The sequence below is a fragment of the Lagopus leucura genome, unplaced genomic scaffold (genome assembly GCF_019238085.1).
Source record: "Lagopus leucura isolate 7727_CA_CO unplaced genomic scaffold, USGS_WTPT01 Super-Scaffold_73, whole genome shotgun sequence".
NCBI lineage: Eukaryota > Metazoa > Chordata > Aves > Galliformes > Phasianidae > Lagopus > Lagopus leucura.
In genome coordinates, this window is record NW_024962252.1 from 94,289,116 (window position 1) to 94,313,771 (window position 24,656).

Below are 24,656 nucleotides of genomic sequence, written 5' to 3' on the forward strand. Positions count from 1 at the left end.
GAAAATGGCAGAAAATGGAGCTTTTAATGAGGACTGCATGTACCTGCAGGGAAAAAGAAGGTCCATAGGAAAGAATGGGGAAAGCTTGTGTCTGCAGCATTTGAAGAGGGGTATGGCACATATGGCCAAAAAACAAGAGAGAGGCCTTGAGCTTGTGAAGGATGGCAAAAATGATACAGAGAGGTACAAAGGATGCGATATGGTACAGAAAAGAGAACAGCATGGCACAGTCAGCCTGGGGATGAGCAAGGTGAGAGTCCTGCTAAATCCATCAAGGGAGCTCAATTCCTGTGTTTCCACAGCTTTACATTCAACCACACACACCCAGGAGTGAATGCCTGCTCTACCTTGCACCAAGCATGAGTTTTTCATTTCCTCATAAAGCTGGAGGAAAAAAATATATATATTCATTCAGAAAAGTTCATGGTTAACTACATCTCACTATGAGAAACAGTTATCAGATGAGGTCTGAGTGGGAACAGATCCAGCATGGACAGGGCTCAGAGGCCGCAGTGCTCGTCCAGTGTGCAACACAAAGCATGCGTCACTTCAGAACAGTCCTCAGCCCACGTCACCTCATCCTTGTCCCGATCTGCACCTCCTGACATTCAACAAAGAAACAACTTTTGGAGGGCATTCTCCAGATATACTGCCAATGTTATTTGGCAGGAGATTAGCTCCCCATAAGGAACAAAGTTATGGATGTAAGAAGGAAATAAAGAAATCTTTCTCCCCTTACTCCATTTTCCCCTTCCCCCCCTGCATTTTAATTAGAGGAATCAATTTTCCTTTGGCTCACCAAGTAGCACCTGGCAGGGATGCAGAATTGAAGCATTTAATTCTCCAGGCAGTGACTGCACTTACCAGGCTGCTTTCCCGTAGCCTCTCTCACCCATCATCAGTGCCAACAAATGACTTCTCTGAAGTAAGAGCATGTCAAGCAAAATGCACAGGCTTTCTTTAGTAACACCCGCTTGCTAGTTCAGCGCTGGGAAAGAAAATGGAACTTGCTTAAACATATCCATCTAGCTTAAATTTATATGCCTTGCCTCAACAGCTCTGGACGTTGCTTCATTGACAGATCACTGTCATGATCTGGCTTTGCAAATTTTTGAATCAAAACCATTTTCCACCAGAGACCGTTTGATTTAAATAGCGATCGATTCAGGGAAATCCAGTGCCCTGTGCTACACAGGTTAGGCTGCTAGACTGCAGAGCCTTGGTTTTGTTTTAAGTTTATCACTTTTTTTTTTTTTTTGTAACTTGAAGTTATTAAACTATATAATCAAAACCCTTCTGCGTTCGTACTATTAATAGAAGCACAATAAAACAGAAGGCAGGAAGCAGGATAAGTGTGGGTGGCCACTCGTAAAAAGCAGAAGCATCTTGAATTTGAGGAAATAAGCAGATGACTGCTGGAGCTACAGGGAAGAATGAGTTCAATCATCTCCAGACATGGTCTTCTTTCTATTTTTTGGGGGGAAGGGGGAGGGGTGACATTCTACTACCACACAGGGATCTATAGTGTATCACACAAGAAAAAGATCTGCAGATGCAGTCTGCAGTTTGTCCACATTTTTTGGTTGGTTTTCATGAGTTACATTTAAACATTTCTTATGTCTTTTGAATGTTCTGGTATCTGTACTGCACGTCATTCCAGCAGCTCTGCTCTTACTGCAGACCTGCACCTAAAGGAAGGTATAATGGAAACATAACACCCTAAAATGTCATTTTTTCAGAAATTTTAGTTTCACCTGTTTTTACTGCTGCTTTGTCATTAAAGGAAAACAGTGCAAAGGTTTAAGTCACTGTGTAATCAGACATCCCAAATAAACATACATACATTGCTGCCAGGTTCTTCTAAAACTGGTACACGGAAGATGCAAAAAGCATGGAGAGAGAAAAAAAATCTCTTCTGTTACTAAAATAAAGGTGGTTTCTCAACCCAACCACAGATCAATAGGCTACTGAATAAGCAGCAATATTTTCATACTCTTGCGTATCCTTTTGAGAATGCTGGATGATAATGAGGAAACTGAGAAGTAGTGAACTGCATGGAGGAATAATACCCTTTAAGTATTTTTATCTTTATTAATACCCTTTAAGCCTTTAGAGCCCTCTACTACATTAATTTTTCTCAGCTAAATTAGCATGTTAGGGTATCTGATCCTTCCCATCCTCCCAGATCAATTGTATTCTGATGTCAGAGAGACATCAGTACTCAAATACTTTGTCATGGTTGCACTTTTCTTAAACCTTAACCTTTCTGTGTTTCCTGATTTACAGCTCATGTAATATACAGACTCATGCTTGAATTCTCCTTTGGGAGTCAATTTTTCAGTAATGTCAGCATTGTCTTCAGTCATGTCTACATTAGCATGATTAAGCTACTTCTGTAAATGTTCCACCTTGCAACCTAACAGCTCATTATCATGAGATTGGCCTGGTACCCTTTATCAACAAGGTAAGGCCCATAAAGCATTTAGCACCATGTTAAGGTTACTTCTGATCTTCTCATCAGTATAAAGGGAGTTCAAGTCAACCCCAGAGGAAGGGCACACATTAATCAAACGATGCACTGGGTTCTTTTTCTACCTCCCATTAAGCTATTTGCATGCCAGTCATTTCATTTGCTGTTTGCCACAGGACCTGATCTACTCCCTTGTTTTTTTTTTTAGAGTTATTGCTGGGGTTATCCAGCAATTGCTGGGTCACCCTGCTCTGCCCACTGCGTTCAGATGCTCTAAGTCTGCACCCTTGTTGGTGAGGACCTGCTCTGTGCTGTCTGCACCCTTGCTCTTTTCCCTAAGCTTGACTTGCTCTTGGCGACTCAGAACAGTGTGATACCTCAACTGAGAAGTCACTTTTCCTTTCTAACATGTTCTTCAGCATATTAATGCTTATTAAGAGGCTGCAAACACTAAATAAACAAACAGCCATCGATCTCAATTTTATTTTGCTTTTCTGTTGTGACCCTTACTGTAGGTTCCCTTTGTGATCTACGTTGTTTCACTTTCCCAGAAAGACCTCAAAATCACCTGGTTAGCATCTTGCTTATTGCAGCAGCCAACAAAGGAGAAATCATGCAACTCTAGGGGGAATCCTAGCATAGCAAGCTAGCTCATGGATCCTGCTCCACCATTAACATGAACAACAGCCCACCATCCTTTTCTGCATCAGATGTAAAGAACATGCTATATAATCTCTTAAAACAAGAAGTACTCAAAGTTGCTTCAGTTTCAAAACTTTTGAGATACTGTCTCAAAAAAAGTCAAATCCTTGCCTTTTCCATTTAGAATGGAAATTGTTCAGAAGCACTTAGAGATAAAAAGCACTTAGAGATAAGAAGTTAGTGTGGGAGTATTTGCACAAGTATTGTGGGGGGAGAGGTAAGAAAATAATTAAAATAATTAGAGCACTTTTTGGTATTCAGGCGAGCTTGGTGCGAAGTTTGTGCTACCTTAACAATTTTCCATGTTTTCCTCTGGAAAAGAGGAATGATCAAAAACGGAGAAGGGAACACAGAGAGGCATTTATAGTAAGTTTTCAGTAATGCCACTTACCTTTCAAAGCTTCCTATCAAAAAACTTTGAAGATTCATTACTAATTATCCTAGATCCTATTCATGACTGATGCAACAAATAAATACATACAAATTAGATATTATAGAAGTAGATATTTTACTAGAAGGAAACTGAAAACAATATCATAAAGGCTTCCTCTGTATGTGCTTGTTTGAATGGCTCTACAGGTATGTATGTGGATGAGAAAAAGGTACCAGAAAACAGCAGGCTGAAGAGTGTGTTTTAAGTGGTAGCATGTGAAAGTCTCCCATGTGCTCCTAAGCTGCAGAGATGAGCAGTTCTGCTGAATCCACAAAATCTGAGAACTCCGAACACCGAGTCTCCTGAATCTGTCCCAGTCCACTAACATCAGCTATGGGTCGTATAACCCAGGCTACATCCAAGAAACGTGCTAATTGCAAGACTACAAGATTATATCAAATTGATACATTTGCATATGATGAAACAAAAGGCCTTGAGAGAGTTCCTGAAATTTACATCAAATCCATGGATGCTTCTGGTTTTAAGTCAACAGCTGGAATTAAGTGTCCCAGCTGGGTGACTGTGAAATGTTCATGAACTTTGTGAGGGAACGCAGTGGGTGATTTAGCTCTTTGCTATTAATAATAAGAGCTAAACACAAGATTTTCCAATAAATAGAATTTCAGTGTGTGGGTGACAGACCACTCGCACAGGTTGCCCAGACAGACTGTGGACATGGTCCTGGGCAACTTTCTCTTCCTAGTCCTCTTGAGCAGGGGAATTCCAGAGGTCCCTTCCAACCTCATCCCCTCTCTGATTGTGTATTTCCAACTGAGGTCTCAAGATCTCCACAGTTACACCAAATCTACATGCCAGCAGAAAGTCTAGGACTGACTCACGACCTCCCGTCAGCCTGGAGATACCCAGGAGCTACCAAAACGAATCTCAACAAGTCTTCCATGAGGCTCAGGAGACCGAAGAGAGCGAATTCCTTCGGAAGAAACACGCTTTTAAAACATTTTGTTGGGCTTTGTGAGACCTCTGCTGGCCAGATGCCTTCCTTGCGGTTCTGACGGTTTTGCTACAGCTGTGCTTTGCAGTTAGGAGAGGCTTTTTTTCCAGAGAGCCACTGGAAGAGGCTGCCCAGGGAGGTTGTGGAGTCTCCTTCTCTGGAGATGGTTCAAGACCTGCCTGGATGCCTACCTGTGCAACCTGGTGTAGGGAACCTGCTTTGGCAGGGGGGCTGGACTCGATGATCTCTGGAGGTCCCTTCCAACCCCTACAATTCTGTGATTCTGTGATTCTGTTTTGGTTCACAACCCCAATAGATAATTTTAGAGAAGGAAAAATCTAATCCAAAAGACTTTTAGCGACACGTGTTTTGTTTTGCTTTTTTCTCCTGAATTTATGCTGCTAAAAAGAAGTTATTATCTTGTTCTGTACTGTTACAGACTAAGCACACCATTGTAACACACAACATTGACTGCATTCTAATGCACACAAATTTGCTTTTAAAGGAAGAAGAAGAGCTCCTGTTACCTCAGCAGCCATTTCTTTGCTCCTGCATGGAAACCCACTGGGAAGGGCTGGCAGCTGTACAAACTTCTGCTCCGGGCACATTTCTGAAACCTCCGCACTGCACTGCGGCTCTTCTCACAGCACAGCCTGCGAGAAAGTGCTCCAAGGCAGGTGCACGGCTTCCCCTTCCACAAGGGAATCTTTTTTTTTTTTTTTTTTTTTTTAAGGTTACGGCCTCACATTGTGCCTGGGGAGAGTCCGGTTGGACAGTAGGAAAACTTTTTCCACACGGAGGGCTGCAAAGCGTTGGCACGGGCTGCCCACGGAGGCGGTGGGGTCACTGTCCCTGGAGGTGTGTTAACAGACGAGTACATCTGGTGCACAGAGACAAGACTTAGCCACGAGCTCCCGAATTCGGGAACGGCGAACGGCAGCGCAGGTCACGACCCGAGGGGGCGGCGCGGTGCCAAGATGGCGGCTCCCACCTGACGCGGTTGGTGCGGAGCGCGGGTGGGCGGGGCGCGCGGTGGGCGGGAGTGGCGCGCTGTCTTGGCGCGCGCCGGTGGCGGGCCGTGTTTCCCGCCGTGGCCATGTCTCGCCAGAGCACCCTGCTTCGATTCTTCCCCAAGGCCCAGCAGCCGCGGGCCGCCGCCACCCCTCCGCCCGCCGGCGGGGAGAGCCGATGCCGTTCTTCCAGGGAGCGGAACGGTCTCGAGGCCGCCGCCGGGCCCGCGGAGCGTAGCAAGGAGAATGGCAAAGCGGATGGGGCGGCCGCCAAAGGCCGCGGGTAAGAGAGGGGGCTGCGGGGCCTGGCCCGCCTCGGGCCGGGGAGCGGAGCGATCATCTGCGTGCGGCGCGGCCTCTGGTGTGCTGGGGCTCGGCGAGGGGGCTGGGCGAGCCCTGGCCGCTCTGCCATGGGCGGGCTTCCCGGCGGCCGGGCTTTCTGTGCGCGAGGCTGTGGGCAGCTCAGCTCGTTTCCTTCGTGCGCCCTGCCCTGTTCTCCTGCGGGAAGCGAGCGGCTGTGTAATCTGGCCGTCTCCAGTGCATAGCCCGGGGCCGTCTCCGGTGTATGGCCCGGGATCTTCTTTTAACTAATGGCTGGTTGAGCGCTCCTTCGCCCTTAGGAAATATAGGAGGCGTCGGGTGGGTAGGGAAGGAATGCAAAGCGGAGCCTGGGGGAGCGAAGCACAAAAACGAGGCTGAGAGGGATGTGGGCGCCGTTAGAAGGATCTGAAGGGCTGAACTAGGTCACGCCTCCCAGCAGCTTCCCTGGCCCTTCCGCAGGCACGCTGCTTGCTGCACTGCATGCCTTCCTCTGTGAGGACGGTGCTCCTTAACCCCTTCGTCTCTTGTCTGTGCAGTGTCTCCAATGTTTATTCTCCCGGGGACTTGGTCTGGGCCAAGATGGAAGGCTATCCCTGGTGGCCGTGCCTCATCTACAACCACCCCACGGAGGGAACCATCGTCAGAGGGAAAGGGAGCACTTCTCGGATCCACGTGCAGTTCTTTGATGTCAATCCCACGAGGGGCTGGGTCAGCATCAAGTACCTCAGGCCGTACAAAGGTAGGAGATGTCAGTAAGTTGCTTTGAAGAAGAGATGCCACTCCTTTTGGTTCAGAATCTAGGCTATGGTGTTCTCCATAGGAAATGAGTAACAAAACTAAGAGCAGTGTTGAGAGTGAAAGCATGTTTTGTACTGCCTAATGTTAGGGAAAGTAAGTTTTTGTGGGTTTGGGGTGTTTGGGGTGTCTGTGGTTATAAAGCCCTGAGCCCTCTTGTTTGCTAGGTTACAGTGAAAGCTGCAAGCTTGCTTATGTTTTGAAGTTTTTCTTCTATTCTCCACATGTATATAAAGAAAATCAAAGACAAATCCCTGAAACCCTGAAAAATGTTAGGACTGTCAAACCTTGTTTGTAAGCAAGTATTTGAGAGTTGACATTTGCCCTGAATAGGAAGCTTAGGCACAAGAGCTCCGTCTTAAGGTTATTTCACTTAAGCCATAATTAGTTTTAAAATGGTAATGTTATCCCAGCGTTAGTACACTCCAGCGTAGGTGAATGGGTTCACATGCATCTTTCTTGAAGGCATTCTAAAAGAATCAGGTATATTTTTAAAACAACTTGCAGTATTTATAGAAGCAGATGTGAATTAGAAGAATTGCACTACTTACCAAAATAATTGCAGTAAAATAAGAATAGTGCAAAATGTTTAAGCACAGGAGTACTAGTCTGTCTCCAAGAAAGGTGGCTAATTCAGAACAGAGTATGAATATTTAAAATGCTTGCTTTGCTGTTAAATTAAGATGAAAAGCACTTAAAAAAAAAAAAATTGGAATCATTGGTTTAGAGAAAAAGTATTGCTTACAACTGAGTAAATATAAACACCACAAAGCCAGGCTTTGTAACAGTTGGGCAAGCGAGAAATTGAGTGATTTATGTATAAGTAGACTAAGTGAAAATGAAGATGTTGCACATGAGTATGCAGTTAAATTGCATGATGGGATTTGCTCCTGCAACTGTTGTCATCATTAAATGCATTAAAAGTATTTTTAGGTTGTCTTGCTGCATTTGCAAACTAAAATGAAGATCTAGTTTGTTGATATGTTGCATGTGCGTGGTAGAAATAGCTCCTTGAAACTTCATACTTGGGTACTGAGAGCCCACAAGTGAGCTACCTTTGGCCTGCGGTTAATTTGGAGCTGAAGCTTCAGCTAATAGCAGCCTCCCAAGTGACTTGCAAGAACAGGTGTAAAGATGTGTTGAAGCAGAACCTGTTGCTTCATGCAGACAGCTAAAAAAGCAGAAAAAGGAATCATCCTTCCCCGTCTGTGGCATACTCTTCTCTTTCCCCAGGCTGAGTATATGGTATGTTGTGTATTCACCATTTATTCCTTCAGCGTAGCATTAGGATGAATCCCAACTTCTCTGGGGATCCTTTCTAGAAACCAGTCTGTAGGTTGGCTGCCTTTGCTTTTTGTCTTTGTTTTCAGGTAGTTGCCTTCTGCAAGAAAAGAGGAACTGCACTGCTAAAGGGATGTGGGGGGGGGGGGAAATACTTTGTATATAAAATGTACATATTGTATGTAATATATTTAATAATCTAATGATATCTAATAGCTTGGATGCATTTAAAAGCGAAAGATGGATGCTAACTGGCTAAATTCTGGACCAGCTCAGTTTCTGACGGATGGCTGTTTTGCAGGCTCATCAGACAGAGAGGTGCTGAAGGGAGGTATGTTTTATAGTACGAAGCCTGAAATTAAAAAAGCAATGGAGCTGGCAGATGATGCCATGAGTAAAGATAAGCCTAAGCGACTTGAGCTGGCAGTGTGCAGCGAACCTTCAGATGCTGAGGAGGCAGAGGAGGAGGAAATGGAGGTAAAATATTTCTTGCTGTCATTTTCAGAAACAATGGTAGAACTTAGAAGCTGTCTCTTGGAGCTAAGCACGGAGTATCTGCAACCTTGTGGTACAGTAACCACTGCTTGTCTGCTCCTTGATAGCACATACAACAAATGCCTATGCCATTTTGTATTGCCTCTGTGCTGTTAGATCACATGCTGTTCTTCTACCTTTTCTACTAAGAAAAATAAGTCTAATGTCTCTTCAGTGTTCCCTGACCTCAATAAATTTCTTAAATTCTCTAATATATTTATAACCTCTTCTCAGTGGCCATTCCCTGGGTACCCCCGCTTACCTGCTGTCTGACAAAGTACTCTTTTATCCTCTGTTCATATTCTAAACTGTCCTAAATTCAGTTGAAATTCTCATTTCTCACATAAAAATTGTTAACTTTTTGAGCGCTTGGTTTAAGACACTAAGTTGGGTTTTGAAGCCTGATCTTGTGGAGTTGCACCAAAATACAAATTCTTATACTGTTAATGCTAGTCTGCTGGGATAACTAAAATGAGATCTTGTAGTGTGTTGCATTCATAATGTATTATCATTCAGATACAATTTCAATACTGCCACGTGCATTGGAATAAATTTCTGTGGTATGAGGAAACTGCTGATGGGAGTAGTGTTCCTTACATCTTGTGTCAGTGTGACCTGTCTGCTCTTTCTCCAGCATGACATTTCTCCAGCAGCAGGTGACAACACTGTGGGGCAAACTACCACTCTGTACTTAGTACAGTCTTTCCATTGCTGCATTCTTCTAGCGCAGGCACTGGTATTGTTAAAGCTTTAGGCTGAAAAGACAAATAATGGAGTTCCCTTTCTTTTTACTAAACATGCATGAACTAAACAGCATGGTTAGCTGATGGAGGTGTTTCTTCTTTATGCTGGGTGTCACGTACTCTACACCTTTTGTGTTTGAAGCTTCTATTTTTTTAACATGGATTGCTTATGCATATTCAAATGAAGCAGTAAGGACTACAGAGAGAGGAGCAATTACAGCACGGGCAGATAGTTTACTTCCCAGTCAAGAATATCCTGTGAAGTGACACTGCTGTGTGGCTGTGACTGTCCTGTCTTTTGCTTGAAGTATCATAGCTACTGCATTTGTGTGCTTCTCTTTGCAGCAGTGATATTTTCACTTTGTGGCCAGAACTTTTAATAGGTTAAATGATTTCTCTTTCAGCAGATGAGTGGAAGTGCATCAGGCGACAGTGATGACAGCAATAGTGAGGAGGATGTGAAGGGCAATAAGCGAGTACCAAACAGAGGTAGTGCCATAAAAGCCAAAAGAAGAAGAATGCTGGATTCGGACAGCGATCGTGATGGTTCTGATGTAGAGTTCAAGCCTGATGTGAAAGAAGCAGCAAGCAGCGAGGAAGCTAGTAGTGGGGTGGATGAAAATGAAGCTACTGATGCAGAGACAGATGCAGAGAGCATTGAAGAAAGTCCTATAAAAGTCCCTTCTAAACGGAAGAGAGGAAACGTTAGCAAGCCTTCTAAAAGGAGTAGCTTAGAAAATGAACATTCTGAAGCACCCAAAAGAGCAGCACCAGTTTCGTTAGAAGCTAAGTCTAAGCTGACATTGTTTGCAGCACCTGACAATTTTGAGTCTCAGGCAAATGCCTGCAGTGGAGGCACTACTGGCTTTGCAGCATGGGAACATGAGAAGCTTGAGTGGCTGCAGGAAGGGAAAAAGAAAGATGCACACAGGAGACGACAGAATGACCCTGACTATGACCCATGCACTTTGTACGTACCTGAGGACTACCTTAACAAATGTACGCCTGGAATGCGGAGGTGGTGGCAGCTGAAAAGTCAAAACTTTGATGCGGTGATTTGCTACAAAGTTGGAAAATTCTATGAGTTGTATCACATGGATGCAGTCATCGGTGTGAATGAGCTGGGCCTGGTATTTATGAAAGGTTCATGGGCTCATTCCGGTTTTCCAGAAACTGCATTTGGCAGGTTCTCTGCTATTCTGGTTCAGAAGGGCTACAAGGTAGCCCGTGTTGAGCAAACAGAAACTCCTGAAATGATGGAAGCGCGCTGCAAGGCAACGGCCCACCCCACCAGGTTTGACAAGGTTGTGCGGCGGGAAATCTGCAGAATCCTTACCAAGGGCACTCAGACCTACAGCATTATAGATTGCGATCCGTCGGAGAACCACAACAAATACCTTCTGTGTGTTAAGGAAAAAGAAGACTCCTCTGGACAACGTGTTTATGGGGTCTGTTTTGTTGACACATCAGTTGGGAAGTTTTATGTCGGCCAGTTCTCAGATGACCGGCACTGCTCGAGGTTTAGGACTTTAGTGGCACATTACACTCCTGTGCAGGTCTTGTTTGAGAAGGGGAACCTGACTGTGGACACTCAGAAGATACTGAAAGGCTCACTTATTTCTTGCATTCAGGAGGGGCTGATCTCTGGCTCCCAGTTCTGGAGTGCATCTAAAACACTAAAAGTTCTTCTTGAAGAAGAGTATTTCAAGGAGAATCAAAACCCTGGGAATGGGTGTGTTCTGCCCTCCGTCATCAAATCTCTGACTTCAGAGAGTGACTCGCTGGGCTTAACTCCTGGCGAGAACAGCGAGTTAGCTTTGTCAGCTCTTGGGGGAATTGTCTTCTATCTCAAAAAGTGTCTGATTGATCAGGAGCTGCTGTCGCTGGCAAACTTTGAGAAGTATGTCCCTGTGGATGCCAATAATGCAAAAACTGCAAGTGCCAGTAGTTTCTTTGCCAGAACTGACCAGCGCATGGTGCTGGATGGAGTCACTCTGATGAATCTGGAAGTCCTGCAGAATGGAACCAACGGAACCACAGAAGGTACTTTGTTGGAGAGGATTGATTCCTGTTGTACACCGTTTGGGAAGCGGCTCCTGAAGCAGTGGCTTTGTGCTCCTCTTTGTAATCCTACGTCCATTAATGATCGTTTAGATGCTGTCGAGGACCTTCTGGCGGTGCCGGCTAAACTGACTGAAATTAGTGAGCATCTGAAGAAACTTCCTGACCTTGAAAGGCTGCTCAGCAAAATTCACAGCATTGGATCGCCACTTAAGAGTCAGAACCATCCTGACAGCAGGGCCATCTTTTATGAAGAAATTAAATACAGCAAAAAAAAAATTGCCGACTTTTTGTCTGCGCTGGAGGGGTTTAAAGTAATGAATGAAATTGTCGATGCCATGGAAGAGGTTGCCAGCGACTTCAAATCTCAAGTCCTTAAGCAGTTAGTCACCTGCAAAGCCAAACATCCGGACGGACGCTTCCCAGACTTGAGCGCGGAGCTTACAAGGTGGGATACTGCTTTCGATCATAACCAGGCTCGCAAGACAGGAGTGATTACTCCAAAGGCAGGTTTTGACTCCGATTACGATAAAGCACTACAGGATATTAAAACTGTTGAGGAAGATTTCCGTGCGTACCTCAACGAGCAACGCAAACTGCTGGGAGTCAAATCCGTGCTGTACTGGGGGACGGGCAAAAATCGGTATCAAATGGAAATCCCAGAAACCGCCATATCGCGTAATTTACCTGAAGAATACGAGCTGAAGTCAACCAGGAAGGGATACAAACGTTACTGGACCAAGGAGATTGAGAAGATGCTGGCTGAGTTGATTAACGCTGAGGAGCGAAGAGATGCGGCTCTGAAAGACTGCATGAGGCGTTTGTTTTACAACTTTGACAAGAACAGCCAAGACTGGCAGACAGCCGTACAGTGCATCGCTGTGCTGGGTAAGAGCCTTTTGTGCAGGTTTTACATAAAGTAAAATCACTCTCCCATAGGAAAGGATGAAATCTGGTCATGGTAAGCCAAAATTTATTAAAAGAAAAAAAAAAAAGGGCTGTGGTCGGCCCTTCATTTGTGGTTTAAAAACTCTGGTTGTGAGAACAGCGTTAATATGGCAGAACAGGTGGGGTGCTGGGTCTCGCTGTTCTCAAGCTCTTTCATCATTCCTGTTGTGGAATTTCTTTTAATCTTGTAGATGTCTTGATGTCCCTTGCTAACTACAGTCAAGACGGTGATGGACCACTGTGCCGACCTGTAATTCTACTGCCTGTGGATAGTGCTCCTCCCTTCCTGGAACTGAAAAATGCACGCCATCCTTGCATTACAAAAACTTTCTTTGGGGACGATTTTATTCCTAATGACATCGTGATAGGCAGTAAAGATGAAGATGGTGGTAGTGAAGCTTCCTGTGTGCTAGTCACTGGCCCAAACATGGGTGGCAAATCAACACTCATGAGACAGGTGACTGCCGAGCTACATAAAACTGAGTATTCCAGGGTGCCTGTGTTTTGATGAAAGGAACTGTGACGTGGCTGTTCATAAAGGTCCCTGTCGTGATCTGAGGGGTGTGCTGCAATAACACTGCAGCCAAGTTATAATTCGGGTTGAAAATGCTTATGTTTAGGTAGTAGATTGTCTGGTTTTTTTACTTTATTGGGGAATAAGTTCTATTGCTCTTGTGAGAGATGGTTGGAAAATGTGATAGAGCATCATAGTGATCTTAGCCCAGGACTTGGCATCATCTGACAAAAGATGCTTTGTGTTGAACAAGATGAAAACAGTTAGGAGGCAGCTGGTGTGGCAGTAGGGAGTTTGCCTTATAAGCACTGCTTGCTGTGCTTTCAAGGCTGAGTACTTTAGTCTCGTAATCAGGGATTATGATGCTGCTACTTGGAGCTGCTAAAACAGTGGGAGAAGTTTTATGTACTCGAGTCTTAGCTTTGTTCCCTTGTTCTCTTTGTGGAACCGGAACCCCAAGCACGCAGTGGAATTTCACGTGTGGCAATGTTTGTTCTGCAGGCTGGTCTCCTGGTTATAATGGCTCAGCTGGGATGCTACGTGCCTGCTGAGGTCTGCAGGCTCACACCCATCGACAGAGTATTTACACGGCTCGGGGCCTCCGACAGAATCATGTCAGGTGAGTTTGTGAACTCCAGTGCTCTGCCATGGAGGGAGGTTCTTAGCACACCTGGATGCAGGTGGAAGAGGGATGCCATGTCATATGTTCACGGAGAGCTGGGCAGAGTGCTTTGTCTGCCATCATTCAGAGCAGGTGAGGGATTGTGTGCTACGCTCGTTTGTTCCGTGTGTGTATTGTCTGTTCTTTTGGACACTCGGGTTCACTTGTCAGTGCTGCATTTCCTCATTGAAGTGAACAACTACACTGGGGATGTGTGCCTGGGGTGGTGCCCAGAGTCGCAGGGCTGGAAGAATAATCATTCTTTGTGCTACTAGGTGTAGTGTCACAGTTCAGCTAAGGAAGGTGCGGATTTTCTGTGATCTTTGTACTGAAAGATGTGGGTCAGTGAATATGAGAACCAAGGCCTACTGAATTTTGTTGCACACGAGGAATTTGGAAATGAATCATTCAACCTGAACGCTTAATTAAAGAAAAAACAAGTCTTCTCCAATTGGAGGCTCTTGCATCTATTTCCTGTTTTGTTTAACTTCAGTACAAAAGGAAAACCATACCAAGTCCTGGAAATGCAGAGAATATTAGTGGATGCTGTTCAACCATGCCTGTATGAATCTTGTTTTAGAGCACAAGGGCGTGGAGGGTTATGTGGTTGTGACTCAAGGATACAAGAAGTAAACACTTCTCTACTCTGAAACTGCAGTAGTTACTGCTGCATGTGATGAGCAGAGCAGGAATGAACCCTGCAGAGAATTGGTAAATCTGGATTGATACCCATGGGAATATAGTGTGCAAGGCTCTGAATTACGTACTTCTGCTTGTAATCTGTTTTAAAACTAACAGTGGGATTTCTGGTCATGGATTGTAACTTGTGCTGGCACTCCTGGCAGACACTTGGTTTTCAGCAGTGAGGTTTTAACTAAGAAAGGTTGATCTGGATGACTACAGCCTTAGTTGTTTGAATAATCCATTACTTTGTCATCACCCACCAAAACAATAAGGCTGTTTCTTAACTCTTTTTAAGGTTTCCTGTTGTTTTTTTGTTTATTCCACATTGAAAAGTCACATGTATATGCGAGGGCTGCCTTTGTGTTTTTGAGAGCAAGAAGGGGCAAAAGACCTTGGTTACGTTACGTTTTTGATGAGTTTGCTTCACATTTCATTTTAGCTCGACTAAGACCCAGTGCGGATCAAACAAGCTTTCAGCTGTGTTCTTCAGCTCTTCAGTGCCTTCATAGTTATTTTTTCTCTTCTTTAAAGGTGAAAGTACCTTCTTTGTTGAATTAAGCGAGACTTCCAGCATCCTGCAGCATGCAACAGAGCACTCCCTCGTTCTTGTGGACGAACTCGGTAATCTGTCTGCTTTGTAACAGATGGGAACTGGCTGAGATGGGCAGTAGAAGGACTGTGCAGATGAGAACAGGGTACGCAGAGGGAGTTGTAGTGTAGTGCCACTGATTTGTAACAAGACACTACCCATGTCATCCCCTGTAAAACATGGATCCCTTGGGTGCCCTTGTTCCCAGGGCACCACCTCCCATCCTCTAATCCCTATTAGCCTATTTATTTCCAGCTGAGTTTTCCTGCTGGCCTTTGCTAGATTACCCACAGCAAACCTTTAGCATGCCAGCAGCAAGTCTCAGAGCAGAAATGTCTTTTTCTGCAATACAGAAGAGATAGTGGCTGTTAGGGAGCAGATGCTGCAGTCACTTGGCCCCGCTGGTGGCTCTTACTGCTGTTTCTTTCCTCCCACCCTCGCTGCGTGGAAGAGGGTTTGCTGTGTATTAGCTTGCAGCACATCAGTGAATTGCATCTGTAAGTCTTTAGGAACAACAGCTTTGCCTCTGATCCATCTTAACAGTCGTGGGGGTCTCTTCAGTAGCAGGTAGACGTCAGGCTGTTTAGCTTCTTGGTTCTTGGGGATGACGGAGCTTTTCCATTTCACCCCAGGCCGGGGCACGGCTACGTTTGATGGAACAGCGATAGCAAGTGCAGTTGTTGGAGAACTTGCCGAGAACATCAAGTGCCGCACGCTGTTCTCCACACATTACCACTCCTTGGTGGAGGATTACTCGGGCAGCGCGGCCGTGCGGCTCGGACACATGGTTTGTATCAGCTGTCACGTGCGAATCCTGAGCACCAGCGGATGGGATTCGTCCTGGTGGCTGGCAGACTTTGTGCTGTGAATGCTTCTCTGCAGCCTTCTGCTCAGACCCAGAGCTCCCCTGAGAGCAGGTAGTTTCGTGCAGCCTTGTGTGACATGAACTAACTGGCAGTCATTTAACTTTTCTAGGCTTGTATGGTGGAGAATGAGAGCGAAGATCCAAGCCAGGAAACAATTACATTTCTGTATAAATTCATTGAAGGAGCTTGTCCAAAAAGCTATGGCTTCAATGCAGCCAGACTTGCTGACATCCCAGAGGAAGTTATTCAGAAAGGGCACAGAAAAGCAAGAGAGTTTGAAGAAAAGACAATGTCACTGCGAATATTCAGGTGAGGCCTCTTGTCTGTTCTGGTTGGACATAGTTTTCTTGGCAGCCATTTTAGAATTCGGTTGCTGCTTTTCTTCACAAAAGCAGAGCAGAGGGGGGGAAGTAAAACCCAGTTTTGTGAATATCAAAGGCACTACAGTCACTGGGGGAGGGATGCTCAGCCTGGCTGTAAGATAGATTGGATGCTGTAGTCTGAGTCTGGGTGACTGTGTTTGCGCCCAGGGCAAAGCGTGGCCACAGAGGGGCAGGGTGTGAGCTGAGCCAAAGCCAAGGGCTGCGAGTGAGCCGTGCTGGTGGCTGCAGGGGCACAGCGCTGCAGGCTGACGGCAGCCTTGACCCCACGCAAGGACGGCACGCGTGCCAGGTGCTCTTGCCCCTTCATTGCCGTGTTCAACGACAGTGATGCTTTCTGCTTCCCTCAGGTTTCTGTGCCGGGTGGTGGATGGTGCCACACGTGATGCGAGCGCGGTAGGGAAGCTTAGCGCTATGCTCAGTCACCTCTGAGCTCCAGGAGTTTCTGGACTGGCGGTTTGTCAAAAAGGGGGTAGCAGACAACGTTATGATCTAATAAACTTTATTTTTTAAAAATGACCATTTTTCCATTGTCTTTCCTAGGAAATTAAACCCTTTAATTCTTACCTACCCTCTACATAATGGTTATTGAGTACTCCACAATATATTAAGTCTAGATGTTATGGTACATGCATACACTTTCAGGCTGTTGATTACCCACTGTCACCAATACACATAAATGGAAAAAAGCTATGAAACTGTATAGGGCTGTATATATACTTGTCTCAGCTTCATTAGAGCAGGAAATTGCTGCGATTTCCAGCAGGTTATGTAAAGTAATGTCCAGACTGTTCAAAAAAAACTATGAACAGAGTAAAATACAAGACTGTTTTGAGGAGACTTTCTACCGTGTACTTTAAAACATAGTAAAATTTCACTCACAAAACTTAGTTACATGGATACTCTGTTTTATAGTGCATTATAGTCTAGGAAGTCTCATTAAAACACTCGCTTTTTTGTTAGGGTGGTTTGAGTACAGACTATTGCTGGGGCAGGGAAGGAGATTATTCTAACTTCAGAGGACACCAGAAAAATTGCTGGATATAATTTAAGATTAGTGTTTTCTCTTTCATAGAAAGAACGTACATACTGGGACATGAGTACAGTTACAGCAAGTCTAGGTGTGCTAACAAAACAGGACACATTCAAGTACAATAAGATTTTTTTTTTTGCTTGAAATTAGAAACAAACTACATGAGATTAAAGCATTAAAATCATATTTCTCAATCTGAATAAATGTTAAAAAAAAAATCAAAAGAAATGCAGAAGTGCTAGCTCACATTTTTTTTTTTTTTTACCATGTTACAAAAGCAATTGGTACCCATGTCCATAAAGGCAGCAACAAAGAATGCTGCTTGTCTACAGAATAGTACTACTGCAAATTGGACTGCGTTTCAATGCTACTTGTAAAAACACCAGCTTTCGGAAGTTGGTATCTGTACAAAATTGCAGCTTATTTTTTCTTCACTTCTGTCCCTTCAAAGTCTTTGTTTACACAGTAATGCTAAAACGCCCAGTTCTGTTATCCTGAGTCAACATATTGCCACTTTCTTTTTTGGTAGGTTGAGCTCCATAGTGTCAACACCTCACACATCCGCTTTAATACAGTCTCTTTCTGCAGAAATGGGCAAGTATAACTTCCTCCAAAAAAAAAGGTTTAACAGTTATGATATTAGAATGGCAGGACTTTCTTTCTGAAAGGAATTCAGTTGTGCTGCAATGTATTAGATTCTATAGGTGGAGCAGAGTCATATAGTGTATCTGTATCGTGTGTGGGCTCTCCAGCAAGCGTACAGGGATTAGACAGTGTTCCAGCACCACAGTCACAGAAAAACCTACAAAGAGAGAGAGCTCTTTAGTTCTCGTGCTCGCATCATCAAGAGAGCTCGACACGCTCGCAGGAAACATACCTATCATGTCTAATGAATTCTACGTCATGTCCTTGATGGCACTTCTTAATGCAGTTCACACAAATGGCGTTGCGGTCCGTGGTGTTGCAGGTGTGACACCTGGGGAGAGACACACCGGGCATGAACTGAACCGCAGCGGGCTGGGATGGGGCTGGGGAGGACGTGGGGGCAGAGCAGCACTTAAGGACGCACACAGCAGCCGAACAGCTGGGAACTGCACAGCAACTGGGAGCTCCCGGCTGCGTTTTGGGAAAGGAGCTCTGCCATGTGCCGCCTTAGGGCTCAGGTTCGTGGCAACCACCCGTTTTCCTCAGCGCCACGGAACCTGACTGCATCTCTTCTCTCGCAACTGAGAGACGCGTCTGTGTGTTACCCACATGGCGACTTCCAGGGGCCCTGCTGAAGGAAGGAGGGGACTTGTCTGAGGAACCCTGCTGTGGGCAGGAAGGAAACTGTTACCTGTAGAAGTCATGCATGGGATAGCTGGTGTAACTGGATATCTTATATAAACACTGGCCTCTACTGACAGCTTTTTCTATGGCATCTTGATTGTTCATTATTTTGTTATCTGTTCGGGGGAAAAGAAAAAACAAGCACACTAAGTCAATGACTTTTCAAAGACATCCAAGTCGTTTTTTTCCCACCTTTTAAGGCCTAAAATGATTAGGAACAGTTAGTTCTATGTCTGTGTTTTAGTTTTGGCACTTCTGCACATGAATGACTTGATGCAAGACAGCTGCTCAAAGGCAGGGAAGGTGCTCAGACAATGCAGTGCAGCGCTCAGCCCACCAAGACTGCTCCTCTGTGCATGGACTGCATGAAACTTCTGACCCGCCCTTGTTGAATACTTGGTGAACTGGTTTGTGCAGGATGGCTAGAGACAGGCTAGATCCCATCTTGTGCACACTTCATCAGACACTGGAACTGGCTGCCTGTAAACTGCTCCTATTTTCTGAAAAAGTGCTTTGGGATTGTGAACATCCACGCTTCCAGATCCCAAGAGCTGAGAGAGGTGTGCTTCTTTACTGGACATCTGTTTTCAGAGCTGTGACAGAAGACTTCCCATTATCCTAGCTTAGAACATGGAGTAGAGATGTGCAGTGACCATCTCACCCGCTCGGAACCAGTGACAGCTCAGAGACAGAAGACCTAATAACCACATCTACATGACTGGAAAACCTTAAGTTACCTTTAGAACGTTCTGGCTATCCGTCTAAAAATCTCACAGGGCTCAGCTTGGCTTACAGCCCTCAGCCCAAGCGCTTAGTTACAAACTCAGCTCAAAGCCAGACCAGATCGGAACCAGAAGCTGAAAAGAAGCGGTCCAATAAAAAGGCAAACCAGCACTGAATTAAAGCACAAAGTGACCAAACACAACCAACAAAGGCTCGGCTCACCTTTCATCGTGACGTTGACACCAGATGCGAGAAATAAACCCCCAAAGCGGTTGTTGAAAATCTGATTGCCTTCTAATGTTGCAGTAGCGTGATTTGTTATTTCAATGCCTGTTGTGGGTAGGGAACAGAGGAGAGAAAAGGAAAGCGGGAGAAGTCAGTCCTTGGCCTTTGTGCAGCTGCACCTCCCTGTGGGGCTGTGGGGGTTTCTGTGTGGTTTTGGGTTTTTTTAACCACCAGCTCAAGGACAAAAAGAAAACTGACATGGTTAGAAATGGGGACTGAAGCACTATAAATCTGAGGTTCAAATCCTCACTGAATCCTTTTGGAGAGCTACAGTTGGCACACGTGGTTTCTAGCAGTAACAACACATTATCAGTGTATCTGACCATAACAGTACTATTATCAGATATTCTCCAGAGGACAGGATTTTTGGGTGCTCGACCTTCACGTACACGTGGAAGCTCCTGGACATGCACTTTACCTTTTTGGAAACATTTTTAAAAAACAAATTTTCAAGAAGAGGACCTAAAAATCATCCCAATCTTCACTTTCATCATTCACCCACGCCTTCATTTCTCCTGCACTGCTCTCGACAGCAACCTATCCCTCCCCCCACTGCACACAAAACAACACCTTTACAGCCTCCTTCTCAGAAAACTTCCCTCTCCTGAAAAAAAAGATGGGGAGAAACTCAGGAACACAATTTTAGTTGGAATGGAATGGAAGATGTGTAGACGTGTGATCGTTTAATATTAAACGTTCCTCACTTCTTCTGGAGTCAGAAACGCTCATTTCAATCATTTTCCAAGTTTGTGGAATGAGGGTTATACCTGAGATGCAATGGATGTCCCTCTAAAATCTATTTGTTGTACGGTTCCTTGTTTTAAAGCAGCAACAGAGCATCCATCAGATCAAACTATGAATACCTCCTAGACAACTTTATCCATCACTTCTAAAATAAAACAGTGAAATAAATAGTATTTCACTGAAAAATGAGAAAGAAGACGATGCACTGATTCTCAACACATGAGCAATAAAAGGTATTTTAGCTACAATTCCAAAATTATTTCAAGAACAGACTGAAGGCCATCCCAATCGCTTGTTAAAACCTTCAGTAATGTGGGGTAAAGACACAGATTTAGCTCAATGAACAGCTCACTCTAAGCTCCAACACCTCAAAATTTGGTCTGAACAACACAAACCTGCAGCAAAGCCATCAAATATTCGATTTTTCCTTAGCACAGGGTGGCTGTTGGTGCTGATAAGAACACCAGCTTGGGCATTCCTGAAGATATCGTTCTCTTCCAGAAGACCTATTACAGAAGCAGCAAAGCAGAGATTTCAGACTGTTAACATTTCCTCCATAACCTGTAACCATTCTGTGGAATGTTCATTCTTTCATCTGAGGAATATCCATCAATAGCACTGAAGTTGGCTAGTGAAGTTTAATGTCACTGCAGAAGCACAGAATGGTTTCGGTTGGAAGGGACCCTAAAAAGCCCACCCAGCCCCAACCCCTGCCATGGGCAGAGCTGCCCCCCCACCAGCTCAGGCTGCCCAGGGCCCATCCAACCTGGCCTTGGGCACCTCCAGGGATGGGGCACCACAGCTCTGAGCAGCAGTGCCAGGGCCTCACCACCTTCTGAATGAAGAATTCCCTCCTAACATCTAACACAGATCTCCCCTTTTTTAGTTCAAAGCCCTTCACCCCTGTCCTATCCCTATCTGCCCACGTAAAAAGTCACACTCCCTCCTGTCAGCTGCCTTTATGTACTGGAAGACCTCAGTGCATAAGCACATGAGGACACCTTTCACACAAGGACAGAATGGCCAGGGTTGGAAGGCACTTCAAGGACCACGAATCTCCAACCCCCCTGCCACAGGCAGGGCCTCCAACCTCCCCATTTAATACCAGACCAGGCTGCCCAGGGCCCCATCCAACCTGGCCTTGAACACCTCCAGGGACGGGGCAGCCACAACCTCTCTGGCCAATTTTCAGTGCATACTGTACATAACATTCTGCACATCACAGAATTTGGGAATGTGGGAATGCATGCACAATTACAAAAAATCCCTCTAACTGCCATATTAATTTTATAGAAATGAGATATTTCAACTTTCAGATTTTCTTCTAGTTTTATTCTGCACTTGCTGCTAAAACTAGCAGCCTGCCAATACAAAGCTTAATTTGCATTTTGGTTATTGTAGGACAGGAATACCTTAAAATGATTCCTTTAAAAAGGTTTCTTTTTTTTTTTTCCCCATAATCTTTCACACTGGCAAAATCCAGAAAGTTCACATGCAAGATGTTGGCTAGGGAACCTGAATTGAGTACTGTCCTTCAGTGAAATGGCAAAGCTTACAGATGAGACAGAAGCACTGACGTAAGCAGTAATCAACACAGACGTCTCAGATGAGATTAATTACCCCTCTGCCTCCCACAGAGTTTAGTATTAGTGATGTAATTAAGGCTAAAAAACACCACGGTATGTTTGTTACAGCTTATTACTTCAAAAGACAAGAGCTGGATTTCTAAAGAGTATTTTAAAATGGACACTGCTTAAACTGAAATCAAAACTCTTGTCCAGAACACTTGATATATGCCAGAAAGGGAAAAATTACCTCTTCCTCCATTAAATATACAGATGCCTCCATCTCTTCCATCATGGATTTTGTTTCTTCTTAGTGTAGGATTGCTGTCTGTTTTAATCCACACACCAGCCATTGCATTATCAAAAATTTCATTGTCTTCTATAAATCCAAGCCCTAGAGAGTAGGAAAAACAATAAAAAATAGTAAAAGATATAAAATGGGAAAAGATAACATCACAGAAAAATACCAACTGGGGATAGATGACAGAAACAGACCTACCAGAATTATAAACAAGAATACCACCATTCTGACCTCCCCAGATCTTGTTGCGTCTGATTTTGGGGTTGCTTCCAGTTCTAGAGATACAGATACAAAGAAATCATTTATCACAGCTTCCTGTTCCTCAAGGCCAAACTATGGAAGCGCCTCTACAGAAACATCCCACAGATGTGACTGATTGAAACCTTAACAAAATGCTGTATTTTCAAGTCAGCAAACAGATTTAAGTTTCCACATGCTTCAGAGCTCAATACCCAGCTACATTAGAGACAGTTCCTTCTGCTGAGCCGCAGCGTAACAACGCTCCAACATTCTGAATTCCACACAAGGTATTTTTAGCAGTGAAGCAACAAGAGCAGTTAAAAAGAAAGGATGAAATAACACAACACAGCGTCTGTTTAGGCAGAGCAACGAGAATACACGTTACCTTATCTGAACCCCTGAGTACATGTGATTATAGATGTCGTTGTCTTCTAACACGCCGTGTCCGTTGTCGTAGAAATAAACTCCAACCTAGCACGGGAGAAATGTCATCATTCGTTTGGAGGTAATGAAATACAAACCGTGGCTCTTCCTCCATCACCCTCCCCGCACGCTGAGTACGACTCACCTGTTTCCCACTATGTATTCTGTTCCTCCTCAAGACCGGAGTGCTCCCCGTTGTCACCCAGACCCCAGCCAAAGTATTGCTGTAAACTTCGTTCTCCTCAATCACACCTTGGCCTTTTTCATGCTGAACACAAGAAGTGTAAGAGTGGAGACCAGCTGCTAAGTGCAAATACCCTTTTGCTGCTTCTACCCACCACCCCCTCATGGCTCCTTTACTGTGGGAAGTCCTTCTCTGCAGGTATGTATCTGCACTGTTTTTAAACAATAACATTACATCACCATTTTGACTCTGTTGTAAAATTAACAACCCTCTGCATGTGAACCACTACACTTCAATGTTCTGCAGTAATACTTGCAAATAATTGCTGCCTTTTGCTAGAAGAGGCACCTCCCCAGCACCAAGCCAGAGCTGGCAGCTGCTGCCCCTCAGACCAACACCCAGCCTCATCCACTGGGCTGGCACAGATCTCTTAAGGTAACTCTTTACCACACGCTTGTGCTTAAATGGAAAGCAGTACTTTCAGTGTGAACTGTCCTGGTTAGATCTGCAGAAGAAGCAGAAGCTCTCCACTTGCAGCATTAGCTGAACATCTGGCAATTTTTGGTAGGAAAAGAAAACGTTTCCTTCACCAAAATGCAAAATGGTTGAGGTAAACTGACAGCTGCATCAGTTTAACCAGAGGAGATCTCGTATGTGCTGAAAACTACACTTTATTCCTCACTTTACCCTCACACAACTAGCCTATTTTTCAACCTAAGAAATGCAGTCAGTGTAAGCACAAGCACGCACTTTACACACAATACTGTCCTCTTGTAAGCCTCTATGAACTGAAAGCAAGTTTTCCTGCCTGCCTGCAGGTAATGCTTACCACGTAAATGCCACCATGCTGACCATCATGAATCTTGTTGTGTCGAACTATGGGACAGCTGTTTGTTCTGATCTGTATTCCTGCCAATGCATTACCTGTTAACAGAAATGGCAGTCAATGCAACTTCTGTGCTCATTTTTCTCCGAATCCAAGATGCAGTAAGAAAAGCAGCTTACCATAAATGTCATTTCCTTCAATAAGGCCTCTTCCATCACCAAAGATATAAACACCACCTTGATTCCCATTAAAAATTGCATTGCCCCTAAGAAGCAAGATAACAGTTGTGGAATTGTACAGTGCTATACAATACCCAGTGTCTAGGACTGCACAGCACTCAGAGTTGAAACAAAACAGAGACAGAATCTTTGTTTTGTGGCTTTTCAAGAAATACCCACTTCAAGTACACGCACAGCCAAACACAGACAGCCATTTCATTTTTACACATAAACATTCATAGTTCAGTAACAATAAAGAAAATAAAGTTGCACATTTCCCATTCCCACCAAAGCTTCGCCACTAAGCAGGGAAACATCAATACCTTATTGTTGGGTCACTGTTTGAGGTAATCCAAACACCTGCAAAGTTGTTTGCATAGATTTTGTTCTCTATGAATTGTCCTCTTCCTTTTTCATGGACATAGATGCCCCCGGTCTGGCCATGATGGATTTCACACCGAACCACTGTCGGATTGGCGTATGCTTTCACTTCAAAACCTGCTATCCTGTTCCTATGGATGTTGCAGCTTTCAAAATAACCCTTCAGACACAGAACATACAAAGTTTCCTGTAAATATCCTTTGTAAAGTGAAGGCTGAATGCTCTGATGTTCCCTCCCTTCCCAACACCACTGTTATTTAAGAGGGAACAACACCTGAATTGACAAAGTACTTATTTGGTTAATTAAAACAGCTTGTGTACTTGTTTTTGTTCCATCTACTCTAACAGACACTGCTTTGAAATAAATTAGGGCTATGATGTGATTTTGTTCACTGCTTTTCTTTTTCCAAGTGTTTTTCTTCTGCACTCCAGGAGGGCCTTCTTCCTTCTCTCTTTCAAA

At 44.5% G+C, this 24,656-nt stretch overlaps 2 protein-coding genes and 1 long non-coding RNA gene across 5 annotated transcripts in view; 1 reads left to right on the forward strand and 2 right to left on the reverse strand.

Annotated features, from left to right (window-relative positions):
* Positions 1-282: 282 nt before the first annotated feature.
* On the reverse strand, positions 283-5,477 carry LOC122193059. The gene is made up of 3 exons (XR_006182781.1): positions 5,085-5,477; positions 865-988; positions 283-384 (listed from the first exon to the last, which is right to left on the reverse strand). It is a non-coding gene; the product is annotated as an uncharacterized LOC122193059 (long non-coding RNA).
* A 158-nt stretch (positions 5,478-5,635) lies between these two features.
* MSH6 (mutS homolog 6) lies at positions 5,636-16,463 on the forward strand. Of its 2 annotated transcripts, none has more exons than XM_042862241.1 (10): positions 5,636-5,850; positions 6,425-6,627; positions 8,266-8,441; positions 9,646-12,190; positions 12,442-12,707; positions 13,266-13,383; positions 14,641-14,730; positions 15,331-15,485; positions 15,674-15,873; positions 16,295-16,463. In XM_042862241.1, the coding sequence occupies exons 1-10, from the start codon at positions 5,654-5,656 to the stop codon at positions 16,374-16,376; spliced, it is 4,032 nt and encodes a 1,343-aa protein (XP_042718175.1). In that variant the 5' UTR covers positions 5,636-5,653; the 3' UTR covers positions 16,377-16,463. The 2 variants fall into 2 exon arrangements, with proteins under 2 accessions (XP_042718175.1, XP_042718176.1); XM_042862242.1 differs by having other exon boundaries at positions 9,649-12,190.
* Positions 16,430-24,656, reverse strand: part of FBXO11 (F-box protein 11) — a 65,072-nt gene continuing 56,845 nt past the window's right edge. For both annotated transcript variants that reach the window (XM_042862244.1, XM_042862243.1), the window contains exons 12-23: positions 24,139-24,356; positions 23,777-23,862; positions 23,601-23,695; positions 22,733-22,855; positions 22,550-22,635; positions 22,123-22,199; positions 21,874-22,017; positions 20,454-20,564; positions 19,252-19,359; positions 18,314-18,422; positions 17,855-17,953; positions 16,430-17,779 (exon numbers count right to left, since the gene is read on the reverse strand). In XM_042862244.1, coding sequence (XP_042718178.1) covers positions 17,650-17,779; positions 17,855-17,953; positions 18,314-18,422; positions 19,252-19,359; positions 20,454-20,564; positions 21,874-22,017; positions 22,123-22,199; positions 22,550-22,635; positions 22,733-22,855; positions 23,601-23,695; positions 23,777-23,862; positions 24,139-24,356 — 1,386 coding nt within the window. In that variant the 3' untranslated portion in view covers positions 16,430-17,649. The remainder of the gene's footprint in view (positions 17,780-17,854; positions 17,954-18,313; positions 18,423-19,251; positions 19,360-20,453; positions 20,565-21,873; positions 22,018-22,122; positions 22,200-22,549; positions 22,636-22,732; positions 22,856-23,600; positions 23,696-23,776; positions 23,863-24,138; positions 24,357-24,656) is intronic.

Coding starts and splice junctions, on each gene's coding strand:
- MSH6 (XM_042862241.1), top strand. CDS start 5,654: ATGTCTCGCCAGAGCACCCTGCTTCGATTCTTCCCCAAGGCCCAGCAG. Junction 12,708..13,265: donor AATCAACACTCATGAGACAG/GTGACTGCCGAG, acceptor TTTGTTCTGCAG/GCTGGTCTCCTGGTTATAAT. Junction 15,874..16,294: donor ATGTCACTGCGAATATTCAG/GTGAGGCCTCTT, acceptor TGCTTCCCTCAG/GTTTCTGTGCCGGGTGGTGG.